The sequence below is a fragment of the Palaemon carinicauda genome, chromosome 37 (genome assembly GCF_036898095.1).
Source record: "Palaemon carinicauda isolate YSFRI2023 chromosome 37, ASM3689809v2, whole genome shotgun sequence".
NCBI lineage: Eukaryota > Metazoa > Arthropoda > Malacostraca > Decapoda > Palaemonidae > Palaemon > Palaemon carinicauda.
In genome coordinates, this window is record NC_090761.1 from 24,187,067 (window position 1) to 24,213,767 (window position 26,701).

The 26,701-nt window shown below is 43.8% G+C and overlaps 2 protein-coding genes across 2 annotated transcripts in view; one reads left to right on the plus strand and one right to left on the minus strand.

Moving 5' to 3' along the window:
• Positions 1–1,594: 1,594 nt before the first annotated feature.
• LOC137629234 (uncharacterized) overlaps positions 1,595–26,701 on the plus strand; it is a 113,437-nt gene continuing 88,330 nt past the window's right edge. The window contains exon 1 of the mRNA XM_068360498.1: positions 1,595–1,811. The gene's annotated coding sequence lies outside the window, so the exon portion shown is untranslated. The remainder of the gene's footprint in view (positions 1,812–26,701) is intronic.
• The window catches only part of LOC137629037 (L-threonine 3-dehydrogenase-like), a 29,718-nt gene continuing 16,461 nt past the window's right edge, over positions 13,445–26,701 (minus strand). The window contains exons 5-10 of the mRNA XM_068360304.1: positions 19,971–20,130; positions 16,877–16,984; positions 16,649–16,740; positions 16,432–16,545; positions 16,051–16,160; positions 13,445–13,623 (exon numbers count right to left, since the gene is read on the minus strand). Coding sequence (XP_068216405.1) covers positions 13,461–13,623; positions 16,051–16,160; positions 16,432–16,545; positions 16,649–16,740; positions 16,877–16,984; positions 19,971–20,130 — 747 coding nt within the window. The 3' untranslated portion in view covers positions 13,445–13,460. The remainder of the gene's footprint in view (positions 13,624–16,050; positions 16,161–16,431; positions 16,546–16,648; positions 16,741–16,876; positions 16,985–19,970; positions 20,131–26,701) is intronic.

The following is a 26,701-nucleotide window of genomic DNA, read 5'->3' on the forward strand; positions in this document are numbered from 1 at the left end:
AACAAGAGATTTAAAGGCCGCTCATGAATGGAAGAGGCAAGGGACAGTAACATTGTCCTAGCAAGCAGGACAATGTCCTAGAGACTGACCATATATACATATGATCAGTGCCTAAGCCTTCTCTCCACCCAAGCTAGGACCAAGGAGGGCCAGGCAATGACTGCTGATGACTCAGCAGATAGACCTATAGGCTCCCCCAAACCCTCTATCCTTAGCTCACAAGGATGGGGTTGCAGTGACCAAAAGATCTAACAAGTTTGAGCGGGACTCGAACTCCAGTCTAGCGATCACCAGGCAGGGACGTTATCAACGGGCCCTTTCAGTCACTGTGGTGAAATGATACTGCTCAGCCTTGAACTAAGTATTCACTCTGAAGAGACTGGATCTCTCCAACTCTTGGGAACTCTGAGCCCTGATTAGAAGTTTCGAGCAGTCTTGCCCTCCTCCAGAATTAAAAATCCCTTCCTGGGATGTGACTAAGGTCCTACAGGCCTTGAAAATAGAACCATACAAATATATGCATAAAGCCTTAGACTGAGTTTACCTTAAACACAGTCTTCCTTCTTGATTTAGCTTCAGCTAAGAGAGTGGGCGAATTACATGATCTATTTCATCTTATATCACATTCCAGAGGGTGGAGAGAACTAGCTTTATCCTTTGTTCATGAATTTGTGGCTAAAACCCAAAATCCAGTTGATAATGATCTCAATTTAACTCTTTTGCAATCTTGTCTCTCAAAGGTAACTGGTGACCTGAATGACATATTACTATGTCCTGTAAGAGCATTACGTAAATATTTGAAGAGAACACAATATCTTGGGCCCAAAATCTCATATTTGTTTGTGAGCACTGGCTGCTTTTAAAAGAAAGTTTTCAGACACTTTCTTTCTGATTGAGAGAAACTATCATGAGAGCCTATAAATCCTCAGGGGAAGTCTCCAAGAGCCCGCTTCGAGCACATATGTGTGGGCTTGCCGCAACCTTAGCATTCTGCAAAAACCTCTCGGTAGCACAAATTCTAAAAGGAGGAGTTTGGAAGAGATGACCTAAATTTTACAAACCGCTACCTTAAAGATTGCACACACAGGCCCTTGAATACCTTTTCTACAGGCCCTATTGTTGCTGCACAACAAATAGTCTAACCTCTTATGGGATAAGTAACTGCTCTTATCCCAGACATTTATTATTCTCTGCATTATAAGGGTATATAATGAGTATAAAGGTGAATGGCAATCTTGATCGGACTTGAAGCCCTCGCTTGAAATCCCCCTAATGCAAGAATACCTTGTTTTTGTTTTGTGTATTGGTTGATGTATTGATGATATATTGAATATATTAATATGAAACATTAGGTTTTCATATCACTTCACCCTGATAAAGCTCTCGAGAATGGAACAGAAGGCCCTGCCTCGTACGAGCCGGCTACACTGTTCACAAATAAGGCCCTTTGATCTCTTGCTATTACTATAGTAATTATATATTGAGAGATAAGGGCAGACCCCCTACCTTCACCGAAACTTCTTCCCACCCAAGAGGATTTGCAGCACTTTGTGCCTGTGTTCTAGAAGTGTGCCCACAACAACTCTGTATTGTTGTGGGGAGAGCAACGAGGAACCTAGAACATAAACCAACTTGACCAAAACTTCAGAGTTGAGTGAGAGGTAGTTTCAAATTGTCAATTGTTGTTACCGGAAAAACTTTAAGTTTTGCACTTATCTATTGGTTGTTAAAGTGTGATGAGTGTTTTCAAATGCGCTTTGCCGAGTTAGCAGTTAGGAACCAGAGAGAAAATACAGGAACTTGATCTAAAGGTACGTATGATTGTTTGATTAAGTAGGTCAGGTTTCTCTTACTCCAGTTTTTATCATTAGATATTATTTGTTTCTTAGGTTCCGTTTTGTTTCCTTATAACAATAGGGCACTGTGGCTTTATATATATATATATATATATATATATATATATATATATATATATATATATATATATATATATATACTGTGTATACCATATAATGGTATGGCAATGTGGGTATATATAGGTCTATATATACATGCATGTACACCTTATAATGGTATGGCACTGTGAGGGTAATATATATATATATATATATATATATATATATATATATATATATATATATATATATATATATATATATATATATATATATAAAATATATATATATGTATATGTATATATATATATATATATATATATATATATATATATACACACAGTATATACACAGTATATATACAGGTGTATGTGACATCTTAATATTTTTTTTTAGTTAAGAGTAGGGTAGGCAGGTCAGGATAATAGGTTCAATTATAGAACAGTGCAATATTTGTTAGGACATTGGAACTAACATAATTGAATAGATCTTTGCAAATACAGTAAGGTTAAGGAAGAAATGTGTTCGTGTTTTTTATATATTTAGATAATTGGAAATAGAAGTGAGGTCCATGTTCAAACAGATGCTGGAGCACAAAGCTATAACTCACCCCTTTGTTATGTGTATTCACCCCTTTGTTAAGTTTGTATAATTGATAATTAATGCCGAAATACTAGCTCACGGGGCTAATGCGTGTAGCGGAACATGTTCCGCTTGCCAGAACCTAGGAGCAAAGAGATAGTGTTTAATCATGAACGAAGTGAACAGCAGAGCAAAAGCCAGTAAATCATTACTGTAATTAATTAAGGAAGAATTTGTAGTAAATTGAACACTGCTACAAACGACTTCATAGAAAGTGAGATGGAAAAATTCTGATTTTTGTGTCCGTAAGTCCTGGCAAACATAATTTGCTTTTTTTTTTAGTGTTTCATTACTATTACTTGGTTTTGGTTATGGTATAACTTTTATTTATTACGATGACTGGTGGAAACAACGAAGTTTAGAAAAGTTAATTTACGGTAAATATCAATCCAATTAGATTAGTATTCAATATTTTTAAGGTGTTTCGAATGTAATTGATGACGATACCTAGCGCAAAACTATAGATTTTCACTATGGTAATCGACCCACCATAAATGAAAAACTATTGATTTCTGCAAGAAATCATTCTAAAAAATGCATAAAATAACTAGTCTTCTTGCTATAAACGGTTTATTGGATCATTCTATAATTTTACCGGATAATGTACAGTAGTGTAGGTTAGGTTTGGACGTTTTTAATAATTTTTTTTAACCTAGACCCGGCTACTGTACCTGCATATGATTTTATCCCAGAGCTATTTCCCCTGGCCGGATTCTGTCACTTCCTTAGATCCTATAACTTGCTGTAGGTGGCATTTTGCTCAGATGATGGCTGGAAGCAGTCATTTTGAAATGGCTCAGTGGGATCCTGCTTTACCAGACCCAAGAGCAGTTTTTCTTATTCAATCAGAGCAATAATTAAGATAGGCAATGCAAGAAATTGTAGTGCATCAACCCTTGGTTTTAGCTTTCCAGACAGAAGCAACGGAATGATTAATTAGAAGAAAATTAGATGAAATTTCCATTTTCTGTGTGAATGGTTTCTTAGTCCACTGATCTACAAAGATGCCACTCAATACTACCTTATTATATCAAAAAGATATGGCCTAACCTAAATCACCACCACATAACCTTACCTATGTTTGTGTGCCCTTGTTAGCCCTGTGACCTCTAATTTTCTTCTTCATATCAAGTTTAGTTGGCAGGTGTGTCCATTGTTCTACAAACTTCAAATCTTGGTTTTTAATGTAGGCATCTCTGATCATTAATGTTTTCCCACCAGCTTTTATGAAATGTTTATGTGGAATCCCAAGGGGAGACCAAAGATTTTGGGTTGGAAATCCAAAAAAGCTAGACTAAATAGGTAAATTTTCATAGTAGCCTACAGTATAATAACCCTAACAGAGAAAGTACAAGATTTTTCTGGTGTATTTGAAGGCAATTTTTACAGTTCTGATGATGATATTTGTCAGAAACCAGCATTTTTCAAGTTATAAGAAATGAAACTATGAGAGATTACTGTAGTGCCATATGTGGATGAGATCATGATGAGGGGTAGACGGAGATAGTTTGGTCACGCTCTTTACTCTCCCTAAGAGAGATTAGTTCACCAAACATTTAGCTGGGCTCCAAAAGGTACTAGAAGAGTTGGAAAATGAAGGCCTACATGGCTAAGTATTATGAAGCATGAAGTAGGAGATGATGAATGGAGAAGTATTTATTTAAAAGCTCAAGATAGAGACAACTGGCGAAATCTAACCGAGGCCCTTCGTGTCAATAGGCGTAGGAGGAGATCATGATAATGATGAAGGAAAACAGTCTAAGAGGTACAACATAACCTAAGGTTTCCTCCTGAGCGAAGGCGACTACGGTCCCCATGTAACAACTCCCCATTCTCCATGACCCTACCTTATTCTAAAATAGGTTATATTCTTGTGTTGACTTTCCAGTTTTCTTCCCGTGTGAAATATGGACTGTTCCTACACGAATAGAAACCCGTAGTTTTTAATAGGAGTTTGATTTCAGTGGTGCTAGTAGCTGGTGGATGGCGGATAAGCTCCTCCTATCCAACAGGTCAGTAAGTAGACGGTTTGTGTTTGGCCCCAGAGCAGTACTGTACACACTTTTCTGGTTGTTGCAATCTGTTCTTTTTCTTTGTTGTGATGGATGCTTTCTAGTAAGTTTGGTAGCAACTGTGGCAGTTTTATGAGTAGGCACCCTGAGGATCAGCATCTACATTGTGCTTTCTTCCTACGCATACGGCAATATAAACCTTTGACTCTTAATAGGAGTATGAACGATCATTCAAACTTCTAACAAGGGAGTAGTAGTAGGGCCTATCTAGCAGTGTGGCGGATAGGCTCCCTCCAACCCCCCAGGTAGTGTAACCTTCACTTTGACTTTGGCAACCAGAAAGTACTGACCTGCTGCTCAGTGTACTCATATTTATGTCTTCGCGGATTCAGTCATTCGTAATACAGAGAAACGTATCATCTGTTAAATGAAAAATCACTTATTCGCGGATTTGTGATAAGGTCTCCCGTGGCGTGACCATTTCAAACCGACCGTGCTCCTTTGCACCCGGCATGTTTCGTGCTGTTTTATTGTTACTGTATGTACAATATTACATTTAGTGTACACATAAGTGCGATGATGACTCATGTTATGCCTACCTTAGTCTTCCTGTGTACATAGTACATGGGTCTACATGTACTGTACACTTATTGAAATGTGTTTATTCATTGACACAATACTTATACTGTGATAGAAACCAAGTATAAACATTATTAATCAGTACATTGGATTACTTAGTGTTTTAGTTGACCGCACATAGGCAATGGGCAGCGAGTTGGTAGGTTAAGAGTTAACCCATCTTAGGGAAGCAAGTATTCGTGGATTCTTGCTTTTTTCGCGTGTCTCTGCGAATAAGTACCATAATACGTTCTCACCTTGTGTGCAATGCGAAATGTTACCTATAGGGAATGTACCCTTCCCTAAAAATGTGTATCAGTATTTCGGTTCATGTACATTATTCACTGCTCTTGCTGGATTCAATGTGAATGGACACCTCTCACCTATTCTTCGGTGACTTTTTGGTCACAGAACTGGCATCTGCTTCATTCCATCATTCCCAGTACATGATACTACTGAGAAAGGAACCTTTGATTGTTTTCATGGCTTGTATGGTCTACGAGATATTTCATTCATGAGCATTAAGTTTTCCTCTGGCTTTTTCACTCCCTGTTTCATCTTCACAGGAATGTTCTGATTGTGTTCTCTCCTGGCAAGACAAGTCTTCACGTGATTTTTCTTTACAATCATGATTTTCTTTATGATTTGCCATATACTGTGATTGGGAACCTTACGATTGGAAGCCGGGATTGGGAATCATATGATCTGCAGCTGAGATTGGAACTTACCAGATAGATAGCCATGAACGAGAATCATTCAACCAGGAACTGAAACTCATTCTTCAGGTGATAGTTAGTTACCTTAAAGATACCAGGTAACTCATTTACAAATTTCTGTTACCTGTTCCTACCGGCCCCTAAGAGGAGAAAGATGATGTCACCAAAGTATAGAACGACTGATCTGGCTGAGTCTTGTGAGACTTCACCCAATTCCTCAGCATTGTTTCATGGGAGGAGCAATGCTGCACCAAAGCCAGTCCCTGAAAGAGGTTTTCTGTAAGAGATAAGGGAACACACGCTACTACTACCGGTGATTGGTTTTAGGCGAGACTGAGCACGAGCCCTTCTGGTGAAGATCACTCAAAATGCCATTCCAGTCTGCTTGAGATTTTATGTAAATCTTACATGAGTAAGAAACATCTGGGACAGTCTGTTCATTCTTCACTACTGATGAAATCAAGGCATGACTAGATGTCTCAACCGGAGAACAAATCTTACTTGTTATAACACCAAGATACATGTGCACCTATGTGTATTTTCATTTTTAAATATTTAACTTAGCCGGTGAATATATAATAGCTGACGCCTCCGGCGGCTCGACAGGAAAACACAAAAACTCGCGAGCGATCGCTATGAAGGTTGCGGGTGTGCCCACCAGCGCCAACTATCGGCCAGATACCGCATATACATGTAAACAGCTCCAATTCTTCTCTGTCGGTCTGATCGACAAGACGTACCATTATTCGCTGTTAACCTGGAGTTTTTCAACAGTCTTGGTGAAGTACTTCCTTTTGGTTTGAGCTTTCGCAGTGCAGGTGTTTTATCTTCAACTTAAACTATTGAACTCTTTTTTGGATAGATTTAATTGTTGATTACTTTGGATTGTTTTTTGGACTTTCTTTGACTTTTCAAAATGGCCGACCCTTCCCTTAATACGGAAGTGTGTTTTAGGCTTTTAGCAATTATCTTATCACGTTATAAATTGTTGTTGTTAATTATAGATTTTCCTCTATATATTTTATATCTCACCCGCCTTTATTAGGCCTCTTCGATTAGCTTTCCATTTATACTAAACATCAATATAAATTTTAATGTTTTGTTTATATGCGGCCTTACCTATTCCTCCCCTAGTCCGAGAGTAGGCGGTCCTAATTTGGAAACCGAAGTTAAACAACGTTGAGCCCATTCAACTTTTATTTTCGTTAAGTTTAAATCATTTGCTCTGTAAGAGTTATTAAATGAATATTTTTTATTAGATATTTTATGAAAGATTTTCTTTGAATAGTCTTCGTGCTGTTTCAAAGATGAACTAACGTTTGGTTTATTTATGCTACGCAGTTTGCGCTCTATCGTTACGATAGAGAAAGAGAGAATCACGGTTTCACTTTGCAGAAAGAGTAAATCGATTTTGACGTTTTGTTCATTCTTCTTTCAAACTGAAATGTTTTAAATACTAATTTAAAGAACTTGTTAATTTTCAATTTCTTAGTCCTTTCAGTTTTTTTCCTTTGGTCAAATAACCTGTTTATTGACGAAAGGTGAGTGGGCTTTTCTCTTCGTTGTGAAATCAAGAGAGAGAGAGAGAGAGAGAGAGAGAGAGAGGAAGAGAGAACGTTCCGATCTTTATTCTCGTCCCAAGCGAGTAACGTTGTTCTCGAGTCAGTTTTTTACTCTTGTCCCAAGTCTCTGTACGGGGAGTAAGGATAAAACGTTTTTAGTTTTTATTCTCGTCCCATGGCACTTTACGGTGAGAGATTGAAAATGTAGTTTTGAATGAACTAGTGTTTAGTCTCCTCCCCAGTCACTGATCCTTTTATCTTTATATATTTCCGTTTTATTCGATATATATGTTTACTGTTTTTTTGCTTGTATTAATGTGCTTACATTATACGACTTATTTTGCAATTATAACCTTTTGATGTAGGGGAGAATTGCGTGCTTCAGGTAGAAATCAGTTTTTATTCATGCCTAATGTGAAATTATTGAAAAATTCGATTTCAGTGAAGTAAGTGCAAAAACAGAAAATTGTAGTGATAAAGTGATAATTGCGCAAAGTGATTATCAGTGTTGCGACCGAGGGTTCGTCTGTTCGTGCCTGTCGTTCGCCTAGTCCGAGACCTCTTGCAAGCTCCCATGCCCCAGGGAGAAGTAATGTCGTAGGACTTATGGGTTCGAGAGACTTTAACCAACGAACAGACGTTCCCTCTATGGTCAGGCGTGTCTCGTCAAGACCGCCCCTACCATAAGACGAGCGAGACGGTTTTCTCCTCGTCATCCGAAGGCTTATCGCGTAAGAAACCGTGGAGCAAGGTTTCGAGACCCTTAAAGCGAAAGTCAGTCCCTTCAGGACAGGTCCAGCGTCCTGGTTGTAGCCATTGGGACAGCTCTGACCCTGTGCAGTCATCGGAAGACTGCTCGACGCCTAAACAGAAGCATAACACAGGCTCCGAGAGTCTTAGTGTAGGCAAGGTTTTGCAGTCACAGACGTTACCCTCGTCTCTTACCGCACCCATTCCCGTTGATCCTAAATGGGTTGTACTGCAAGTCATGCAGAATAAGCTTGCCTCTCTTATGGAGGACTATTCTGCTGAGCAGGTTCACGATGATCCTCGCCGCTTAGCTGATCGAGATCCTGGCCGTCAGCCGCCCAAACGAGCCTTTGCTCGTCCTGTTGACGTTGACGTTACAAAGTCACGTCAGTCACGTTTTGTAGAGCCTCACTCGATGCAGTCCAGTGTTGACTTTCAGCCGCTTGTGGACGTTCAGCCGCTGCCGCATGCTCTTGTTGACGTTCAGGACGTTCGCCAACCAGCGAAGTTGACTTGGTTTGACGTTGAGCGTCAAGCACCGCAGTCAAGAGTTGTTTTGACTGCTCAGTCTAGGCAGTCAAGGCAGTCTCGAGTTGACGTCGAGCGTCCTCCCGCACCTGTTGTTGTTGCTGGTCAGTCCTTTAAGCAGTTACATGACATAGCGTCCTTGACTGCTACTGATGCTCCTTTGCGTGTGAACTCTGCTTGTCAAGCATTGCCACCACGGCAGGTCTCTCCCTTGCTTGAGACTCGGCAATTGTCGGACGAGGTTCCTTCAGATGAGGAAGTTGCTGATCCCCCTCCTACTGATATTCCCTTGGGGACTCTGTCAGACGGAGAGGAGCCTAAAGCTGCTCAGCCCTCTATGGACTTTAAATAAATCATGCTGATTTTTAAGGATCTTTGTCCGGATCTTTTTGTAACTGCTGCTCCTCGTTCGCCTAAACGTCAGAGTTTACACTAGGCCTAGCTACTTCGAAGCCGTTGTTTTCTAAGCTAGTGCTCTCTCGCTCTTCTAATAGAGCTTTACGTTTGCTAGGCGACTGGTTGATCACCAGGAGGAGTTTGGGGGAGACAGCCTTTGCTTTCCCTCCTTTTAAACTGGCTTATAGAGCGAGAGTCTGGTATGACACGGGAGAAGTTCTCGGCTTGGGAGTTCCTGCCTCTGCCCAGATAGACTTCTCAAACCTCATAGACTCTCCCTGGCGCCTGGCCATGAGACGCTCCAAGATTTTATGGTCGGCTTCAGAGCTAGACCATCTCCTGTTAGGAGTTTTTTTTTTCGAGCGTTTGAAGTTTTGCTGTACAATTATGTCATGCATAAACAAGGCTATCAGGGATGGCTCCAATAATCTGACAGCCACGTTCTCTGCAGGAACAAGACTATCAGGGATGGCTCCAATGATCTGGCAGCCACGTTCACTGCAGGAGTACGTAAGAGGCAAGTGCGCTCAATGTGTTCATTGTCAAGACAAACTTCACGATGAAGTCTACCAAGCTGTCTTGACAGCTTTAATGGAAGGCGACTGGATGGTCTCTCTCGACCTTCAGGATGCATACTTCCACATTCCTATACACCCGGATTCCCAACCGTTTCTGAGGTTTGTTTACAGGAATGTGGGGTACCAGTTTCGAGCCCTGTGCTTTGGCCTCAGTCCTGCTCCTCTCGTGTTTACGAGGCTCATGAGGAATGTGGCAAAATTCCTCCATCTATCGGGAATCCGAGCCTCCCTGTACTTGGACGACTGGCTTCTCAGAGCATCGTCCAGTCATCGCTGTCTGCAGGATCTACATTGGACGTTGGGTCTGGCCAAGGAGTTGGGTCTGGCCAAGGAGTTGGGACTTTTGGTCAACCTAGAAAAGTCCCAACTGATCCCATCCCAGACTATTCTATATTTGGGGATGGAGATTCGCAGTCCAGTTTTTCGGGCTTTTCCGTCTGCCACCCGAATAGAACAAGCCCTGCTCAAAGTCCAAATAATGCTGAAAAGAGAACGTTTGTTCAGTCAGGAGTTGGATGAGTCTCGTAGGGACTCTCTCATCCCTGGAGCAGTTTGTCTCGCTAGGGAGACTACACCTTCGGCCTCTCCAGTTCCATCTAGCCTCTCACTGGAACAAGGACAAGACGTTAGAGACGGTATCAATCCCAGTCTCCGAACCAGTAAAGGCATGCCTGAAAGGGTGGGACAGCAATATCAGTCTGAGAGAGGGACTATCCCTAGCAGTCAAGAACCCAAACCACGTGTTGTTCTCAGACGCGTCGGATTTGGGTTGGGGTGCGACCCTGGACGGTCGGGAATGCTCGGGTCTGTGGACCTCAAGTCAGAAGAGCATGCACATCAACGGCAAGGAGCTATTAGCAGTCCACTTGGCCTTGATGAAATTCGAAAGCTTTCTTCGAAACAAAGTGGTAGAGGTCAACTCAGACAACACCACAGCTTTGGCGTACATCTCCAAGCAAGGAGGCACACACTCCCTCACGCTGTACGAGATCGCAAGGGACCTTCTCATATGGTCAAGAAATCGAGGCATCTCCCTGTTGACGAGATTCATCCAGGGGGACTTGAACGTCTTGGCAGACTGTCTCAGTCGGAGGGGTCAGGTGATACCCACGGAATGGACCCTCCACAAGGACGTGTGCAAGAGTCTTTGGGCGACTTGGGGTCAACCCACCATAGACCTCTTTGCCACCTCGTTGACCAAAAGGTTACCAATCTATTGCTCACCAGTCCCAGATCCAGAAGCAATCCACATAGACGCGTTTCTACTGGATTGGTCTCATCTGGACTTATATGCATTCCCACCATTCAAGATAGTCAACAAGGTACTGCAGAAGTTCGCCTCTCACGAAGGGACAAGGTTGACGTTGGTTGCTCCCCTCTGGCCCGCGAGAGAGTGGTTCACCGAGGTACTTCAATGGCTGGTAGACTTTCCAAGAAGTCTTCCTCTAAGGGTAGATCTCTTACGTCAGCCCCACGTAAAGAATGTTCATCAAAGCCTCCCCGCGCTTCGTCTGACTGCCTTCAGACTATCGAGAGACTCTCAAGAGCTCGAGGCTTTTCGAAGGAGGCAGCCAGTGCGATTGCGAGAGCTTCTACCATCAGAGTATACCAGTCGAAGTGGGAAGTCTTTCGAGACTGGTGCAAGTCAGCATCTGTGTCCTCTTCCAGTACCTCTGTAGCCCAAATTGCAGATTTTCTTTTACATCTGAGAAATGTTCGCTCCCTCTCAGCTCCCACGATTAAGGGTTACAGGAGCATGTTGGCTTCGGTCTTTCGTCATAGAGGCTTAGATCTTTCCAACAATAAAGATCTCCAAGATCTCCTTAAGTCTTTTGAGACCTCTAAGGAACGTCGTTTGGCAACTCCTGGATGGAACTTAGACGTGGTCCTAAGGTTCCTCATGTCAGACAGGTTTGAGCCATTACATTCAGCCTCCCTGAAGGATCTCACCCTCAAGACGCTTTTCCTAGTGTGCTTGGCTTCGGCTAAAAGGGTCAGTAAAATTCATGCCTTCAGTAAGAACATCGGCTTTTCTACAGAAAAAGCCACATGTTCACTTCAACTTGGTTTCCTGGCCAAAAATGAACTGCCTTCTCGTCCTTGGCCTAAGTCCTTTGATATACCTTGCCTGTCAGAGATCGTAGACAACGAACTTGAAAGAGTGCTGTGTCCAGTTAGAGCTCTTAAGTTCTACTTAGCTCGTACTAAGTCCTTACGAGGTGGATCTGAGGCATTATGGTGCTCAGTTAAGAAACCATCATTGCCTATGTCAAAGAATGCTTTGTCATATTTTATCAGATTTTTAATATGAGAGGCTCATTCTCACTTGAATGAAAAAGACCGATGCTTGCTTAAGGTTAAGACGCATGAAGTAAGAGCTATAGCAACTTCCGTGGCCTTTAAGCAAAATAGATCTCTGCAAAGTATTATGGACGCGACCGTTTGGAGAAGCAAGTCGGTATTCGCGTCATTTTACTTAAAAGATGTCCAGACTCTTTACGAGGACTGCTACACACTGGGTCCATTCGTTACAGCGAGTGCAGTAGTGGGTAAGGGTTCTACCATTACATTCCCTTAATTCCAATATCCTTTTAATCTGCTCTTGAAATGTTTTTTAATTGGGTTGTACGGAAGGCTAAGAAGCCTTTCGCATCCTTTTTGATTTGGCGGGTGGTCAAATGTCATTTCTTGAGAGCGCCCAGATTAGGGGTTTGATGAGGTCCTGTTGTATGGGTTGCAGCCCTTGATACTTCAGCTCCTGGGAGTCTTTCAGCATCCTAAGAGGATCGCTGGGCTTCGTGAGGAAGACAGACTAACAAGGCAGAGTAATCGTCTAAGTCAACTTCCTTACCAGGTACCTATATATATTTGGGTTTCGTTATGATATAACTGTCAAAAACTCTAAGCATATATGCTGTAAACTTAATTAACTCTGGTCTCTACCCACCACCATGGGTGTGAATCAGCTATTATATATTCACCGGCTAAGTTAAATATTTAAAAATGATATTTTAATTATAAAATAAATTTTTGAATATACTTACCCGGTGAATATATAAATTAAAGGCCCCCCCCTTCCTCCCCGATAGAGACCCAGCGGGATGAGAAGAATTGGAGCTGTTTACATGTATATGCGGTATCTGGCCGATAGTTGGCGCTGGTGGGCACACCCGCAACCTTCATAGCGATCGCTCGCGAGTTTTTGTGTTTTTCTGTCGAGCCGCCGGAGGCGTCAGCTATTATATATTCACCGGGTAAGTATATTCAAAAATTTATTTTATAATTAAAATATCATTTTGTAACTGTAATGATGATACCATAATCCATTTTTATTTACCCTTTCAAACTTCCTAGCCTGCAACCTCTTTCCCTTATATGCTAACACCAGAACATTATTTTGTATTGATCCACTAACCATAGTGCCTAATACAACTGAGAATATTTTCGTCACGTTATTTGAACGAAAGGATTAGCAAGATAAATGAAACTTGGAAGAAAAGATACTTATCTTTTGCCAAGTGGAATGATGAGTGTAGATATTATTTAATTTAAAGCTTATAAATAACATAGTTTTCATGTCTAATAAGAATGATTTAATTCCGGATACCAACTTAAATGGAATGCTATTTTGAAGAATGAAATGGCCATGAACATAACATTGTAGAAACCTTCAAGAAAAAGGATTATATCTTTAGTCATTATCAATATAACATAAAAACAGGAAAAGAAAAAGACTTATTTCATTGATCACATGTGGATTTATTTAGTTCTGTGGATCCAGAATGATTTTACAGGCTTTACCTCCAATAAGATCCTGAAAAGCATGTTCATACTGTGTCATTTTCATCTCATGAGATATCACTGGATCAACTTTCACGAGACCATCTGCGATAAGTTTTTCACACTCTTTCCAAGTATGGAAGATCCTGTAAAAAAAGAATGCAAAAGCTTTTTATTAGCAATTAAAAGAGAGTTTAATAAAATAAAGAAGAACTAGGTAATAAAGTAGTTTCTAAAATATTGACTTGCAGGTTAACCGATAATGTCTGTAACAGGATCACTTACCTGGTGAGTAATTTGAATGGATTAAGAATAAAGGTAAAAAATATTGATGAAAGAACTAACAATACCTTTTTTACGGATACTGCAGCAACTATTGAAAAATCTTTAGCAACTTTTAGATGACATCTTTGAGGTGAAACAGATTATAGAATATATCAATTGTAAACACTGTGCACTGTCCATCACAGCATTTTTCATGTTGATGGATGAGTGAGGGTCTTTTGGATTAAAAAATCCTCTAAAATATCTCTGCATTTATGATTATTTTTATTCTTGTTTCTCTGAAGCTAAATTAGCCTCTTGGCTATTACAGTAGTAACATGGTGGTAGATCGATCCTAGCCCGAGACCATGAGTTTAAGCTGTTTACTGGGGAGGCCACTGCTGTGCTTGGATACCACAGTGGGGGGGGGGGGCTTGCTTGCCCGGCTGATGGTCCGGTGAGCATCTATTCTGATGAAGCTGGAACTGAAATCAGACACCTTTAACTTTTAAACTGACTATGGTAGTTTATTTTTTCTGCCCAATAAAATTAAGACACACTTACTTGATCTTGATGCTTATGGAAGTTTGTAAACTAAATTAGTATCTCTCCTTTGTTTTTAATAAAGCAGCTGAATTTTTAGCTACCAAATTGTCTTAGAGGTTACATTTGCACTTGTTAGAGAATAGGTAATCTTACTATTGGGTTAATTGGATTGTATCTATAGAGCCATGTCAATTACTATCCAATTTCCTTAATCTCATCTTATTAAAAGGTTTTGAACACCTGTTGCCAAAATGTCTGATATGCTGAAAGTAATCATGTTTCTTAGTTTGTCTGTTGCAAGGACATTGGGGCTATACTGTAGATACTCTTCTTACAATCTCCATTGTTGTGCATAAATTGTTTGATAGTCATGAAGTTTGCATTATTAGTCTTGACTTTTTTTATATGATTGGACTTGACTTTTCAAACCTAAGCAGATGAGAGTCAGTGGATCATTTATAAGAATTACCAAACTCTTGACCTACAGATTACAGAGAGCATATGCTGATGAACTACAGGAAATCAGTGTCCGTTGTTCTTCAAGGCAGTGTTCATGGCCTGTTACTTTTAATTTTATATATGCATGATAAGTAGTTTTGCCTTGAAAACAAGCTTTTTGCAGATGCAGTTGATGCTACTGTCTTTGCATCAACTCCATCTCTAAACGTTGACCTGTGGTAGCTGAGATCTAGATGAAATTAGTGTATGGTAAAAATCATAGGGCATTTAGTTAAACTAAAAAATGATAAGTATGATTGTATGTTGGTCAATTGTAATAGATACTCCTTACTTGGATATTTTCATTAACAATATTTCTTTGACTAATTGCAGCTTATCCAAAAATGGTAGGGGATTCTTGATTCCAAATTTGATGATAAAAAACATATCCCATTTTCATCTTTGATTTGTATAGTAAGGAAGTCTTTCAGATTTTTTGGAGATTTACCCATCATGTGGTTATGTCTCAAATGATTTATTCTGTTCTATCTAATTTCCAACAGTTGACTCATCTTAGCTTGTTGGATGAAAACTTGCATTCCTTTTTGTTCATCATCCTTGGTCTGGATATTCATCTCAGGCCCCTTTCGTTCAATTACCTGTTTAAGCTATTTAATAATTTTAGCTATCCTTTACATTAGCATCTTCTCAAACTATACTGTCCTCTATATAATACAAGGTGTGCATTAATTCCAACATTCGTGCGTTTTTTAAAAGGTTCAGTATTGCATAATATTCTTGGAGTTTCATTCCGGCTCTGACCAAATTGTAGAATGATGATCCCTATCATATAGTCGAATCAGTTGAACTTCAGTTGTTCGACCTTAGTGTAAGTGTTTTTCTGTTGAAAATGTTTACATAAGTTTCATTTCATAGCTTGTGTCACTTATCTGGTAAATCAAGTTTTTTATTTTAACCTGTTCTATTATTTTGTCTCATTTCTCTTTTCAATTTATTCATTATTTTTTATTTCTTTTCTACACGGGTACTTTCCTTTTTGGGATCCCTATAGCATTCTGCTTTGCCACCTTGGCTTGCAGCTTGGCTTTTGATGATAATAATGATAATAATAATAATTATTATGGTAATAATGATAACAACAACAACAACAGTAATAATAGTACAGTAATAATGATAATCATCCCCATCCTTTTGTTTCTTAAATGATACTTTCCATTTCACTGTATATGGTTCACATAAGAATGCCATCTTTTAAAAACAAATTGAATTTATTGGAGAAACGAATTTAAACTTAGAAGCAATACCTTCGTCCATGTACAGTCTTCAGCGTAAGGGACTTGAAGATTACATCGGTGAGAACATTTTCTACATGTAGTGGTTCTTTTGGCAGACCAATTAATCCTATCTGTCCTCCCTGTACAAAATTAATGCAATTCTGTGATATTATTTCGTTTTCTCATTATGAAATATTAGCATGACAGGAAAGTGGCAAATGATTTATATTAGAATTGTATGCCCCCAATATTCACATTCTATTGGCATAACAACAGAGTGGCAAATGATTGTTATTAGAATTGTATGACCCCCAATCTTTACATTCTATTGGCATAACAACAAAGTGGCAAATGATTGATACTAGAATTGTATGCCTCAACAATATTTACATAAACATGAATGTTTCTAACCTTTCTAAGCCAGCTAAAGGACCTGTTAAGAAGTGAAGCTGCTCCGCTTGCTTCTACGATGCGCCCGATTCCATTACCATCTGTGTGACCCATTACGCGTTCTCCGATGTCCTCCTTAAAGGGAAATCTTAAGTCATATGAACCCCTATAAATTATGATCAGAAATATTCATTCTCTCAAGCAAAAAAAAAAAAAAAAGAAGGATTTATATCCCTACCTTGAGTCCATTAATTGTGTCAGTAGCACCCATTATCTTTGCCAGTTCCAATCGTCCAGGGTCAATGTCGACTGCAAACACTTCACGAGCACCTTCACATAAAGTTTTGTACATTGAGAATTCATTAACATGTGCTTGTGCAGTAAGTACATATTCCTTCTTCAAATATTCAAACTAATCTTAAATAGTTATGTTTGAAATAAAACCAAATTTAAGAACCAAATTTACCTAGAGCCTTAGCTATAGCAATAGCAAATAATCCCACTGGTCCACATCCAAGCACCAGCACGTTTTCTCCTTTGACGTCAATGCTCTCCACTGCATTGTGTGCTACACCTGATATACAAAAGATAATATAAAAACCCAGTTTCTTAGTATAGAATTAAAAAGTCTAGTAAACAAAATAAAAAGATAGGTTAATTACGTGAAGTTATTAAATTTCCCGATTTCAATAAATGTTTAAAGGCCGCTCATGAGTGGAAGAGGCAATGGACAGTGACATTGCCCTAGCAAGCAGAACAATGCCCTAGACACTGACCATATATTATATATATGGTTAGCACCCAAGACCCCTCTCTACTCCAGCTAGGACCAGGCAGTGGTTGCTGAGAACCCAGCGGATACACTTATAGGCTCCCCCAAACCCCCCATACTTAGTTCACAAGGATGGTGAGGATGCAGACACTAAAGGAACTATCGAGTTTGAGTGGGACTCGAACCCCAGTTTGACAATCAACAGTCAGGGCTGTTTCCAATAGGCCACTGCGACTCTAAAGATCTTACAGCTGCACGTAGATGATCTAAATCCCTGATACCTTTAGGATTTCTGGAATGAAATGCATGCTGTTATAAGAATACACACCGTCAATTCATCTCAATTAATGCACTGCAAGGCATTGCTTATAGGTCTTTGTAGCATCCTTTTCACCTTTTGTCTGTTCTTGTTTTATAGCTTTCAACTGTGCAGCAGTTAATGCTTTCTTCTATCTTGCTATCCATCCTCTTGACCTTTAATTCATACAGCCACTCGCGATTTTCCTCAAGTTGCTTATGGCTTCCCTTGACCCAGTGTCATAACTTATGTCTCAGATTGAAAAAAATCCTATCTTATTCATGGGGCTTCTCATAATTTCCCTTCCATATACTTACCAGAGAACCAGAGAGCATTGAAGTACTGCTGTCATTCTATGAATAGAGCATTAGCACCACACTTAACTCTGGGGAAAAACCGGCTAAGGGAGGGCATCTGGTTTTATATAGATTTTCCCACTGGTGCCACGTCTTCACAGATAACTGGCCTACTCTCTAACCCCTCCCGCTTAATCTCTGTCTTTCTTTTAGTCTCCATCTCTGATTCATCACCAATTCTCTCTGCTTACCCCTGCAAATACTCGGTCAGTCATATATTTGTGTTGCTGTTTTTATAACAAATATCATCACAATTCCCTTTCATTCAATATAATTTTCCCCTCCCCCTTACAGACCACCACTACACTACTCTTGCCCTTATTGTACCCAAAGGACACTGCTTTTCTGAGCTTTCACTTCCTTATTGCTATAAGATCTCTGCCTATGGCACTGAAATCGAGCTCCCCCTCTAACTTGACTATTTTTTTTATTTATCATGAGAATACTGTTACAGTGTGTTCATGTGTTCATATGTGTGTGTGTGTGTGTGTGTGTAGCGGGAACATCTGGCACATGCGTGTAGGAGGGCCCTCAATCACATCCCACGGTTAGAATGAAGGTGAATCTTTATACAGAAAACTCTTCGAATTTTACCTCGATGGTGTTGTGAAACAAAAGTTAGAATAATTTCAGATATAATTTCAGAAACACACCAATCTATATAGAAACAAAGACAGAGGGCAAGGAGGTGTAGCTGGGTTGGAGAAAGAAGGCTAGCAGGGGATGTGTGGAGATGTGGCACAAGTAGGGAATACCATTTAAAACCAGGTGCCCTTCCCTATCAACCATTTTCGCTGTGTTGAGTATAAAAAAAACATCATCATCATCTCCCCTACGGCTATTGACGCAAAGGGCCTCTGTTAGATTTCGCCAGTTGTCTCTATCTTGAGCTTTAAATTCAGTACTTCTCCATTCATCTACTTCATGCTTCATAGTCCTCAGTCATGTAGGCCTGGGTCTTCCAACTCTTCTAGTGCCTTGTGGAGCCCAGTTAAACGTTTTATAAACTAATCTCTCTTGGGGAGTGTGAAGAGCATGCCTAAACCATCTCCATCTACCCTTTAACATGATTTCATCAACATAAGGCACTCGAGCAAGATGTAAACTGTCGGGATAAGAGGCTGCTTTTAGTTTTCTTTCCGATGTCCCAAACAAACTCTTTGCAAGTCTGGGCAACTCATTTGTAGAATGACTACATGGTCATGAATGAATGGGACCACTTGGGCTTTTGTATAATGCATTGCTGGACCTTGAAGTGGAATCTCTGCTAGTAAGAGTTTATGTCATAAACTTTGAAGGCAGGATAAGAGTTCCTGATGCTTTCCCATACAATTTGTTTAAAGTTCAATTGAAAATGAAAAACAGTTTTGACTTAAAAGATATAAATTAAACTATCATCAATGTGATTTAATTCTCTCCTACCTTTCAAGAATGATCTTAAAAGGTTGATAACCCAAATGATAGACAATTATGTAAAATCTACTTCTAGAAGGAGTGATGGAGAGTTTGTTGTCCTCATTCAGTAAAGTCTCAAAATTAGTATATAATAAAGAGAACAGTGAATTTAGCACCAGTTGACTAGGCCTAATTTAGTTCCAAACTAGAATATTCTTATTTATTTAGTAAAGTAAAGAAATTCACAAGAAAACACACCTTGCAAGAAAAAAAATATTTTCAAAATCAATGCCACGTCTTTTATAGTAAACTGTCCATTGGCAACATTATGTCATTTAGTGTGGGAAGACAGAGTCACCATGCAAGTTATGCAGAGACTTTAGACACCTTTATAAGATAGTAGTTGCCAATTCATACCAGTATCAGCAATAAAGTAAAATATGTAACGATGAAGTTGGAAAACGACTGTTTTTGAAAGGGAAATTTGTTGTAAAGCCATTGTCAGATACTAATCTCCCCAGCTACTAATAAGATTTTTTTTGTACACCTGATGTTATATATATATATATATATATATATATATATATATATATATATATATATATATATATATATATATATATATATATATATATATATATATTAGAGAGAGAGAGAGAGAGAGAGAGAGAGAGAGAGAGAGAGATGTGTGTTCATACATTTATGGATTCATTATTATTTTTTTACAACTTGAACATACCCATAGGCTCGAGCAATACCGCCTGATTTGCCGTTAGGTTGGTGGTCAGACCATAGCAATTCCTAGCTGGAACGCGGGAGTACTGCGAACAACCACCCTGATCTGTGCCACGACCATGTCCGTATTGGTCCATTTTCATGCAGATATCTCCTCTGTTCTCCTGTAAAGAAATGTATACATTTTAGTAGGTTACATTGTTAATCTATGGGTCTTTGGATTTGAATATGGTCAGATTGCACTTCTTAGTTTCTTAGATTTAATTTCCTAACTGGCAATGCTTTCCCTTCAGAGGAAGGTAGTATAAGGTTCACTTCTATTAATCCATTCATGATAATTAAATAAAATCTTCAATCGCATTATTATTTTATTAACTCATGATGGTGAACGATAACTATTAAGATTACGATAATTTTTGGAATTGGAGTACGATAACTCTTTAAGTCTTTCCCCCTGTTGATTCAATGTTTACATCGTGTTGTCATGATATGTAAAGAACTTTGTGTATTGAAATCAGGAGGAAATTTGTCAGTAGATCTCGTAAGACAAATACACCATCCTCTGATAAAAATCTGCATGACAAGGCAAGCATATTGTCTCCCACGGCTTTGCCACTACGTATCCACACTTAGACGTTGCTTGTCTCTACAACTTCCGTCTCCCATAACAAACCATAGTATAAACTTTAATCAAGCTGTGTACGTGCCTAATTTGGTGGAGGTTCCACTTAGAACAGACTTTTGTTCTGTAACCGAAATACAAACCACGCTATTTACAAAGGGGGTTTACTTTTAGCGCAGCTGAAATGACGAGCCAATAGTTTTAACGAGGGTTAATTACCCCCGCGCTAGTTAGCGGGGGGTGGGGAAGGGTAGCTTGCTACCCCTCCCCCCTCCACACACCGGTGTCTTGCTTCACTTCACTTTTGGCTCGGCGGTGATCAGACGTGTCTGCTCATCGCCTTCGTGACAGCCTTTAATTTTCTGCTTTTTCTTTTCAGCGTGTGTGTTGGTTGGAAGTTGACCTTCAGTTATTTCTTTACAATGCGTACATGCCCTGGAGTTGCCGGTCGTCCTTGTGGGACTTTCATGTCGGACGTAAATACGGATCCGCACACCCTCTGCCCTCAATGTCGGGGCCGACGGTGTGACCAGGAGAACATGTGCCGTGAGTGCAGGGAGTGGTCTGCCTCCCAGTGGGAGAGGTTTGGCCGTCGGCGTAAGAAGAAGTCTAAGAGAGACCGTTCTCCTCCGGGGTTAGCCTTGAAGAAGGAAGGTTCTCAGGACTCTTCTTCCGCCGCCCAAACCTCCTCCGAAGCTCCCCCTCGTCCGCCTCCTAAGGAGAGTCGGCCGAGTGGGAGCGCAGGCCCTTGTTCTGTTTCCCGACCTTCGGTGGGGGGAGAGGGCGTCGCCTCCCATAGCGAGGCGGTTCCCCCCTCCTCCTCCGAGGGAGGTTATTGATAATGCCTTATCCAGTGATGATCTTTTACAGATTTGGTCGTCCCTGGGGCTTAAGGGCTTGCCCTCCAGGGTCGCTCTTATTGACCTTGTCTCGTTGGGGGCCACTGTTAAGCAGTCGCCGGTGGTAGCAGAGGTAGACCCTCTGTCTATTGTTGACGTCGTGGTGACAGAGGCCTCCGACGTGGCTGGGCCTTCCGCCGCAGGTGCTGTTGCGGGTGATGGTGCTAAAGGCTCTCCTCCTCCTTCCGTACATCCTTCGAAGGGGGAAGTGAGTCCTTCGGTCTCGGCTGCTGCTCAGCTTCCTTCTGAGGGAAGTGCTTTAACAGAGACTCCCCTTCGGAGGACCGATGGTCCCGACGATCTCCCCCGAGGCAGCCTCTGCCGTAAGGCTCACTGTCCGCTACGCCACAAGGGCCTCCCTTCCCCTTACAGGGGGACTAAGAGGCGCCTTTTTGGGTCTTCATCCTCCGGGGGGGACTCTCCTCGTCAGCCTCAACCTACAGCTCCGCCCTCTTTGAACCTCTCTGCAGACCGCTCACCATCTCCTGCCAGATCCTCGCCTTCTGGAGAACTCGTCACCCGACGGGCAACGGTCCCTTCGGGGCTAAGGGATCCTTCCCTTACGCGAGCAGTGCTAGCGCACAAGCGCTCTCCTGCTCGCCAGTGCTCTCCTGCTCGCCAGCGCTCTCCTGATCTTCAGCGCTCTCCTGCTCGCCAAGACTCTCCTGCTCGCCGACGCTCACCTGCTCATCAGCTCTCTCCTGATGTTCGCCCCCCTCGCCAGCGCTCTCCTGCTCGTCAGCTCTCTTCCGAGCGTCAGCGCTCATTTGAGGACCATCGCCCTGCGGTCTCTGACCACCCTTTAGTTCCTGCTGAACTCCCTGCTCACCATCTGCCTGGTCCTGTGGCTACGTAACATCGTGCTGCGCGTGTGTCAAAAACACATGTTCGCCAACGCGCCAGCGATCTCCCAGTTCCTGCTCGTGAACGCGCCGCGCCACCTGTCCTTTCACATGACACGCGTCGACCTTCTGCTCGCCAGCGATCTCCAGCTCGCCAGCGATCTCCAGCTCGCCAGCGATCACCTACGCGCCAGCGATTACCTCCTCGCCAGCGATTACCTCCTCGCCAGCGATTACCTCCTCGCCAGCGTTCACCTGCTTGCCAGAGCGCACAGGCGATCTTAGTATCGCCTATTCAACAGCGACAGCTAGCGCGCCAACGTTCTCCAACGCTACTGAAGGAACATGGTTCGCCAGCTTCTAGCTCGCCATCGCGCGATCGCCCGCCTGCGCATGCGGCTCGCCATCGCTCGCCATTGCACGATCGCCCTCCTGCGCATGCTGCTCGCCATCGCTCGCCCCTGCACGATCGCCCTCCTGCGCATGCTGATCACCATCGCACCCAATCACGCGATCGGCCACCTGTGCATGCTGCTCGCCATCGCTCGCCCCTGCACGATCGCCCTCCTGCGCATGCTGCTCGTCATCGCTCGCCCCTGAACGATCGCCCTCCTGCGGATGCTGATCACCATCGCACCCCATCACGCGATCACTCACCTGCGCATGCTGCTCGCCATCGCTTACCATTACGCGGTCATTCACCTGCACATGCTGCTCACCATCGCACGCCAGTGCGTCGACATACCACATCGCGCCATCGCCAACTTGAGCGACTGCACTCACCAGCTCGTCATCGATTGCCTGTGGATCTACATCGCCAGCGATCTTCCTCACCTACGTGGCAGTGCGTTCCCTCACCGTCGCTCCAACGCTTGCGTTCGTCGCCTCGGACACGCGTTCATTTACCTGCCCACCCTCGCGCCCACTCGCCTGCGCGCCCGCGCGACCACTCGCCTGCGCGCCCGCGCGATCATCCACCTGCGCGCCCGCGCGATCGCTCGCCCGCGCGACCATTCGCCCTCGCGCGACCATCGTTCGCGGCGAATTCCACAGCCGGTGGTAGCAGCAGGAACACGTGCTCCTAGACGGCACTCGGGATCACCTCCATCCAAACACAGGTTGGTAGTGCAAGACGAAGAGAGGTTAGTACAGCATTCTTCCCCACCTTCTTTTCAGGCAGGTACCGTCGTGTCCACTCCAAAGGATCGCCCGATCCCTTTCCCTTTAGCGAGGATTTCGGACTCTGTGTCCTTGGAGCAGCAGGCTTGGTTTGGTCCGCTGGCACGGGCGTTAGTGAGGGTTATGAAACTAGCACTCGCCGGCCAGGGTAACAAACCAACGGCTGTCTCTCCTACGCTGAAGAGAAAGAGAGGAGTGGACTTCGTGGTGACTTCCCCCAGGGCAAAGTTGGTTCCCAAGAGGTCGGTCGCGAAGGTCCCTTCTCCTGCACGAGTACTCTCTCCTTCTCCCGTGGACGAGGCCTTTCCGTCCTCAGGTGAATCCAGTGGGGCGGTAGTCTTCCCCTCGGCACCAGGGGGGGAGACTTCGCTTCAGGCAGGAGAATCGTCTCGTGAGGAAGGGGCCCCTCGAACCTCGTTGTTGGGATCCTGTATCCCTCCCAGGAGGGAATCCAAGGATTCCAAGACCGTCCCTAAATCCTCTGCAAGGATTCGTCAGGAACCCACGACTACCCAGGGGAATGTCCACGTGTCACCCCAGGAAGAGATTCCTGGGGCAGGAGACTTAGCGGCCAGCCCGCAGGGAGGAGAACAGCAAGAATCCGAACATGCCTTCTGGCAGGTCCTAAGCCTGATAAGGCAACTTAACAGGCTTACGGATCCAGTCATCGCCCCCCGTGAAGGCAAAGACACGATTCTGGATGAAGTGTTTGACGTTCGGAAGGCCCCTAAGACCAGTGCAGCTCTGCCCTGGTCTCGGGGGCTGAAGAGTGCCAGGGCTAGGGCCAACGCTCAGCTCGCACTTCTTGCCTCCTCCAGTCGTTCCACTGCCGGGAACAAGCTCATCCCTCCTCCTCGCCTTCAGCAGAGGAGGTATTTCGAGATCCTGGGTGAGCACAACCTCGCTCTTCCTCTCCATCACTCTGTGGAGGAGCTGGCGAAGGGAGTTCCCCTTGAGAAACTCTCTGCCCGGCAGGTGTCGTTCTCGGCGGCAGAGATCCTTAACCACGAGAAGGTCGCTAAGTGTGCCATGCAGGCCACTTCGTGGCTGGACTTCTGGCTAGGATCTCTGGGCATCCTATTGCGATCGGAGGACTTGTCCAAGGAGACCAATAGGAAGGCCCTAGAGACCTTCTTGCTCTCGGGCACCCGCTCCATCGAGTTTTTGGCGCACCAGGTTACCACCCTGTGGGCCAACTCGGTGTTGAAGCGTCGCGATGCTGTGTCCGAGAGATTCCATCCGAAGGTCCCCGCCGTAGATGTGTGTAGGCTCCGACATGCTTCCCTTCTGGGGGAGAGCCTGTTTGAGCCTCAAGACAGGGAGCGAACGGCTGAGAGGTGGAGGAAATCCAGCACGGACTCCCTCCTCCACAGGGCCCTTACAACTCGGCCCTATAAGCCTCCAGCCCCGCCACAACAGCCTCGTAAGGCTCCCAAACAGGCACCGGCAGCTAAGAGAGTGGTGTCTAAGCCCCAGCCCTTTCCAGCCAAGGACAAGAGGGGCGGTAAGTCCTCCAGGGGAGGCAAGACTCCTAGGGGTGGCGGCCGCGGCCGCAAGCCCTAGGGGTGGCAGTCCCCCTGCATGTCCACCTGTGGGGGGATGCCTTCACCGTTGCGTCCGCAGGTGGCAGCAACACGGGGCCGATGCTTGGACGGTCTCAGTGATCGGCCAAGGTTATCGCGTCCCGTTCACGACATCTCAACCTCCCCTGACAGCGAATCCAGTGTCGTTGAGCTCCTATGCCACGGGATCGGCAAAGGGGCTGGCCCTTCAGGCCGAAGTCGAGACCATGCTCGAGAAGGGTGCTCTCCAGGAGGTCGTGGACGGCTCCCCAGGCTTCTTCAGTCGACTCTTTCTTGTAAAGAAGGCTACTGGAGGCTGGAGACCCGTCATCGATCTCTCAGCTCTGAACAGGTTTGTCAAACAAACCCGGTTCAGCATGGAGACAGCAGACACGGTCAGACTTGCGGTGAGACCACAAGACTTCATGTGTACACTGGATCTAAAGGACGCGTACTTCCAGATCCCAATCCATCCGTCTTCCAGGAAGTACCTGAGATTCTGCCTAGACAACAAGATCTACCAGTTCAAGGTGCTGTGTTTCGGTCTCTCCACAGCTCCTCAGGTGTTCACCAGAGTGTTCACCCTGATTTCATCTTGGGCGCACAGGAACGGCATTCGTCTCCTTCGTTACCTGGACGATTGGCTGATCCTAGCAGACTCGGAGTCGACCCTTCTTCGGCACCGAGACAGGCTTCTGGATCTTTGCCAGGATCTGGGGATCGTGGTAAACCTCGAGAAGTCCTCTCTGCAGCCGTCCCAATGACTGGTTTATCTAGGCATGCTAATAGACACCAATCTCCACAAAGCCTTTCCATCAGACGACCGGATAGCAAGGCTGAGGAGGGTGGCGGAACCTTTCCTCAGGCGAAAAGAACTCCCCGCCCAATCGTGGTTGCGTCTCTTAGGCCACCTATCCTCCCTGGCCCGTCTAGTTCCAAACAGCCGCCTCAGGATGAGATCCCTTCAATGGCGGCTCAAGTCCCGGTGGAATCAAGGATCCGATTCCCCGGACATTCTGATCCCAATGGGGTCTCTGGAACAGACGGACTTGCGGTGGTGGCTGGCCGACGAGAACCTGCGAAAGGGAGTGAGTCTTCTCGTCCTCCCCTCGGAATTGACTCTGTTTTCGGACACGTCAAAAGAAGGGTGGGGGGCGCACGTTCTGAACCAGAGGACCTCAGGCCTTTGGTCAGAATCAGAAAAGTCCCTACACATCAACCTGCTAGAATTGAAGGCCGTCTTTCTGGCTCTTCAGCAGTTCCAACGGTCCCTGGCGGGTCACTCCGTGGTGGTGATGAGCGACAACACCACGGTAGTGGCTTATATCAACAAGCAGGGAGGCACTTTTTCGCAACAGCTATCCCATCTTGCAGTAGAGACTCTGAGGTGGACCGAAACCCACTCGATAACACTATCAGCTCGCTTCATTCCTGGCAAGAGGAATGTGCTCGCCGACAGTCTGAGCAGGGCTTCGCAGATAGTGAGTACCGAGTGGTCTTTGGATCCTCAGATAGCCAACAAAGTCCTGACTTTGTGGGGTTCCCCGACGGTGGACTTGTTCGCGACAGCCTTGAACTTCAGGCTGCCCCTGTACTGCTCACCAGTCCCGGACCCCAAGGCACTCTGGCAA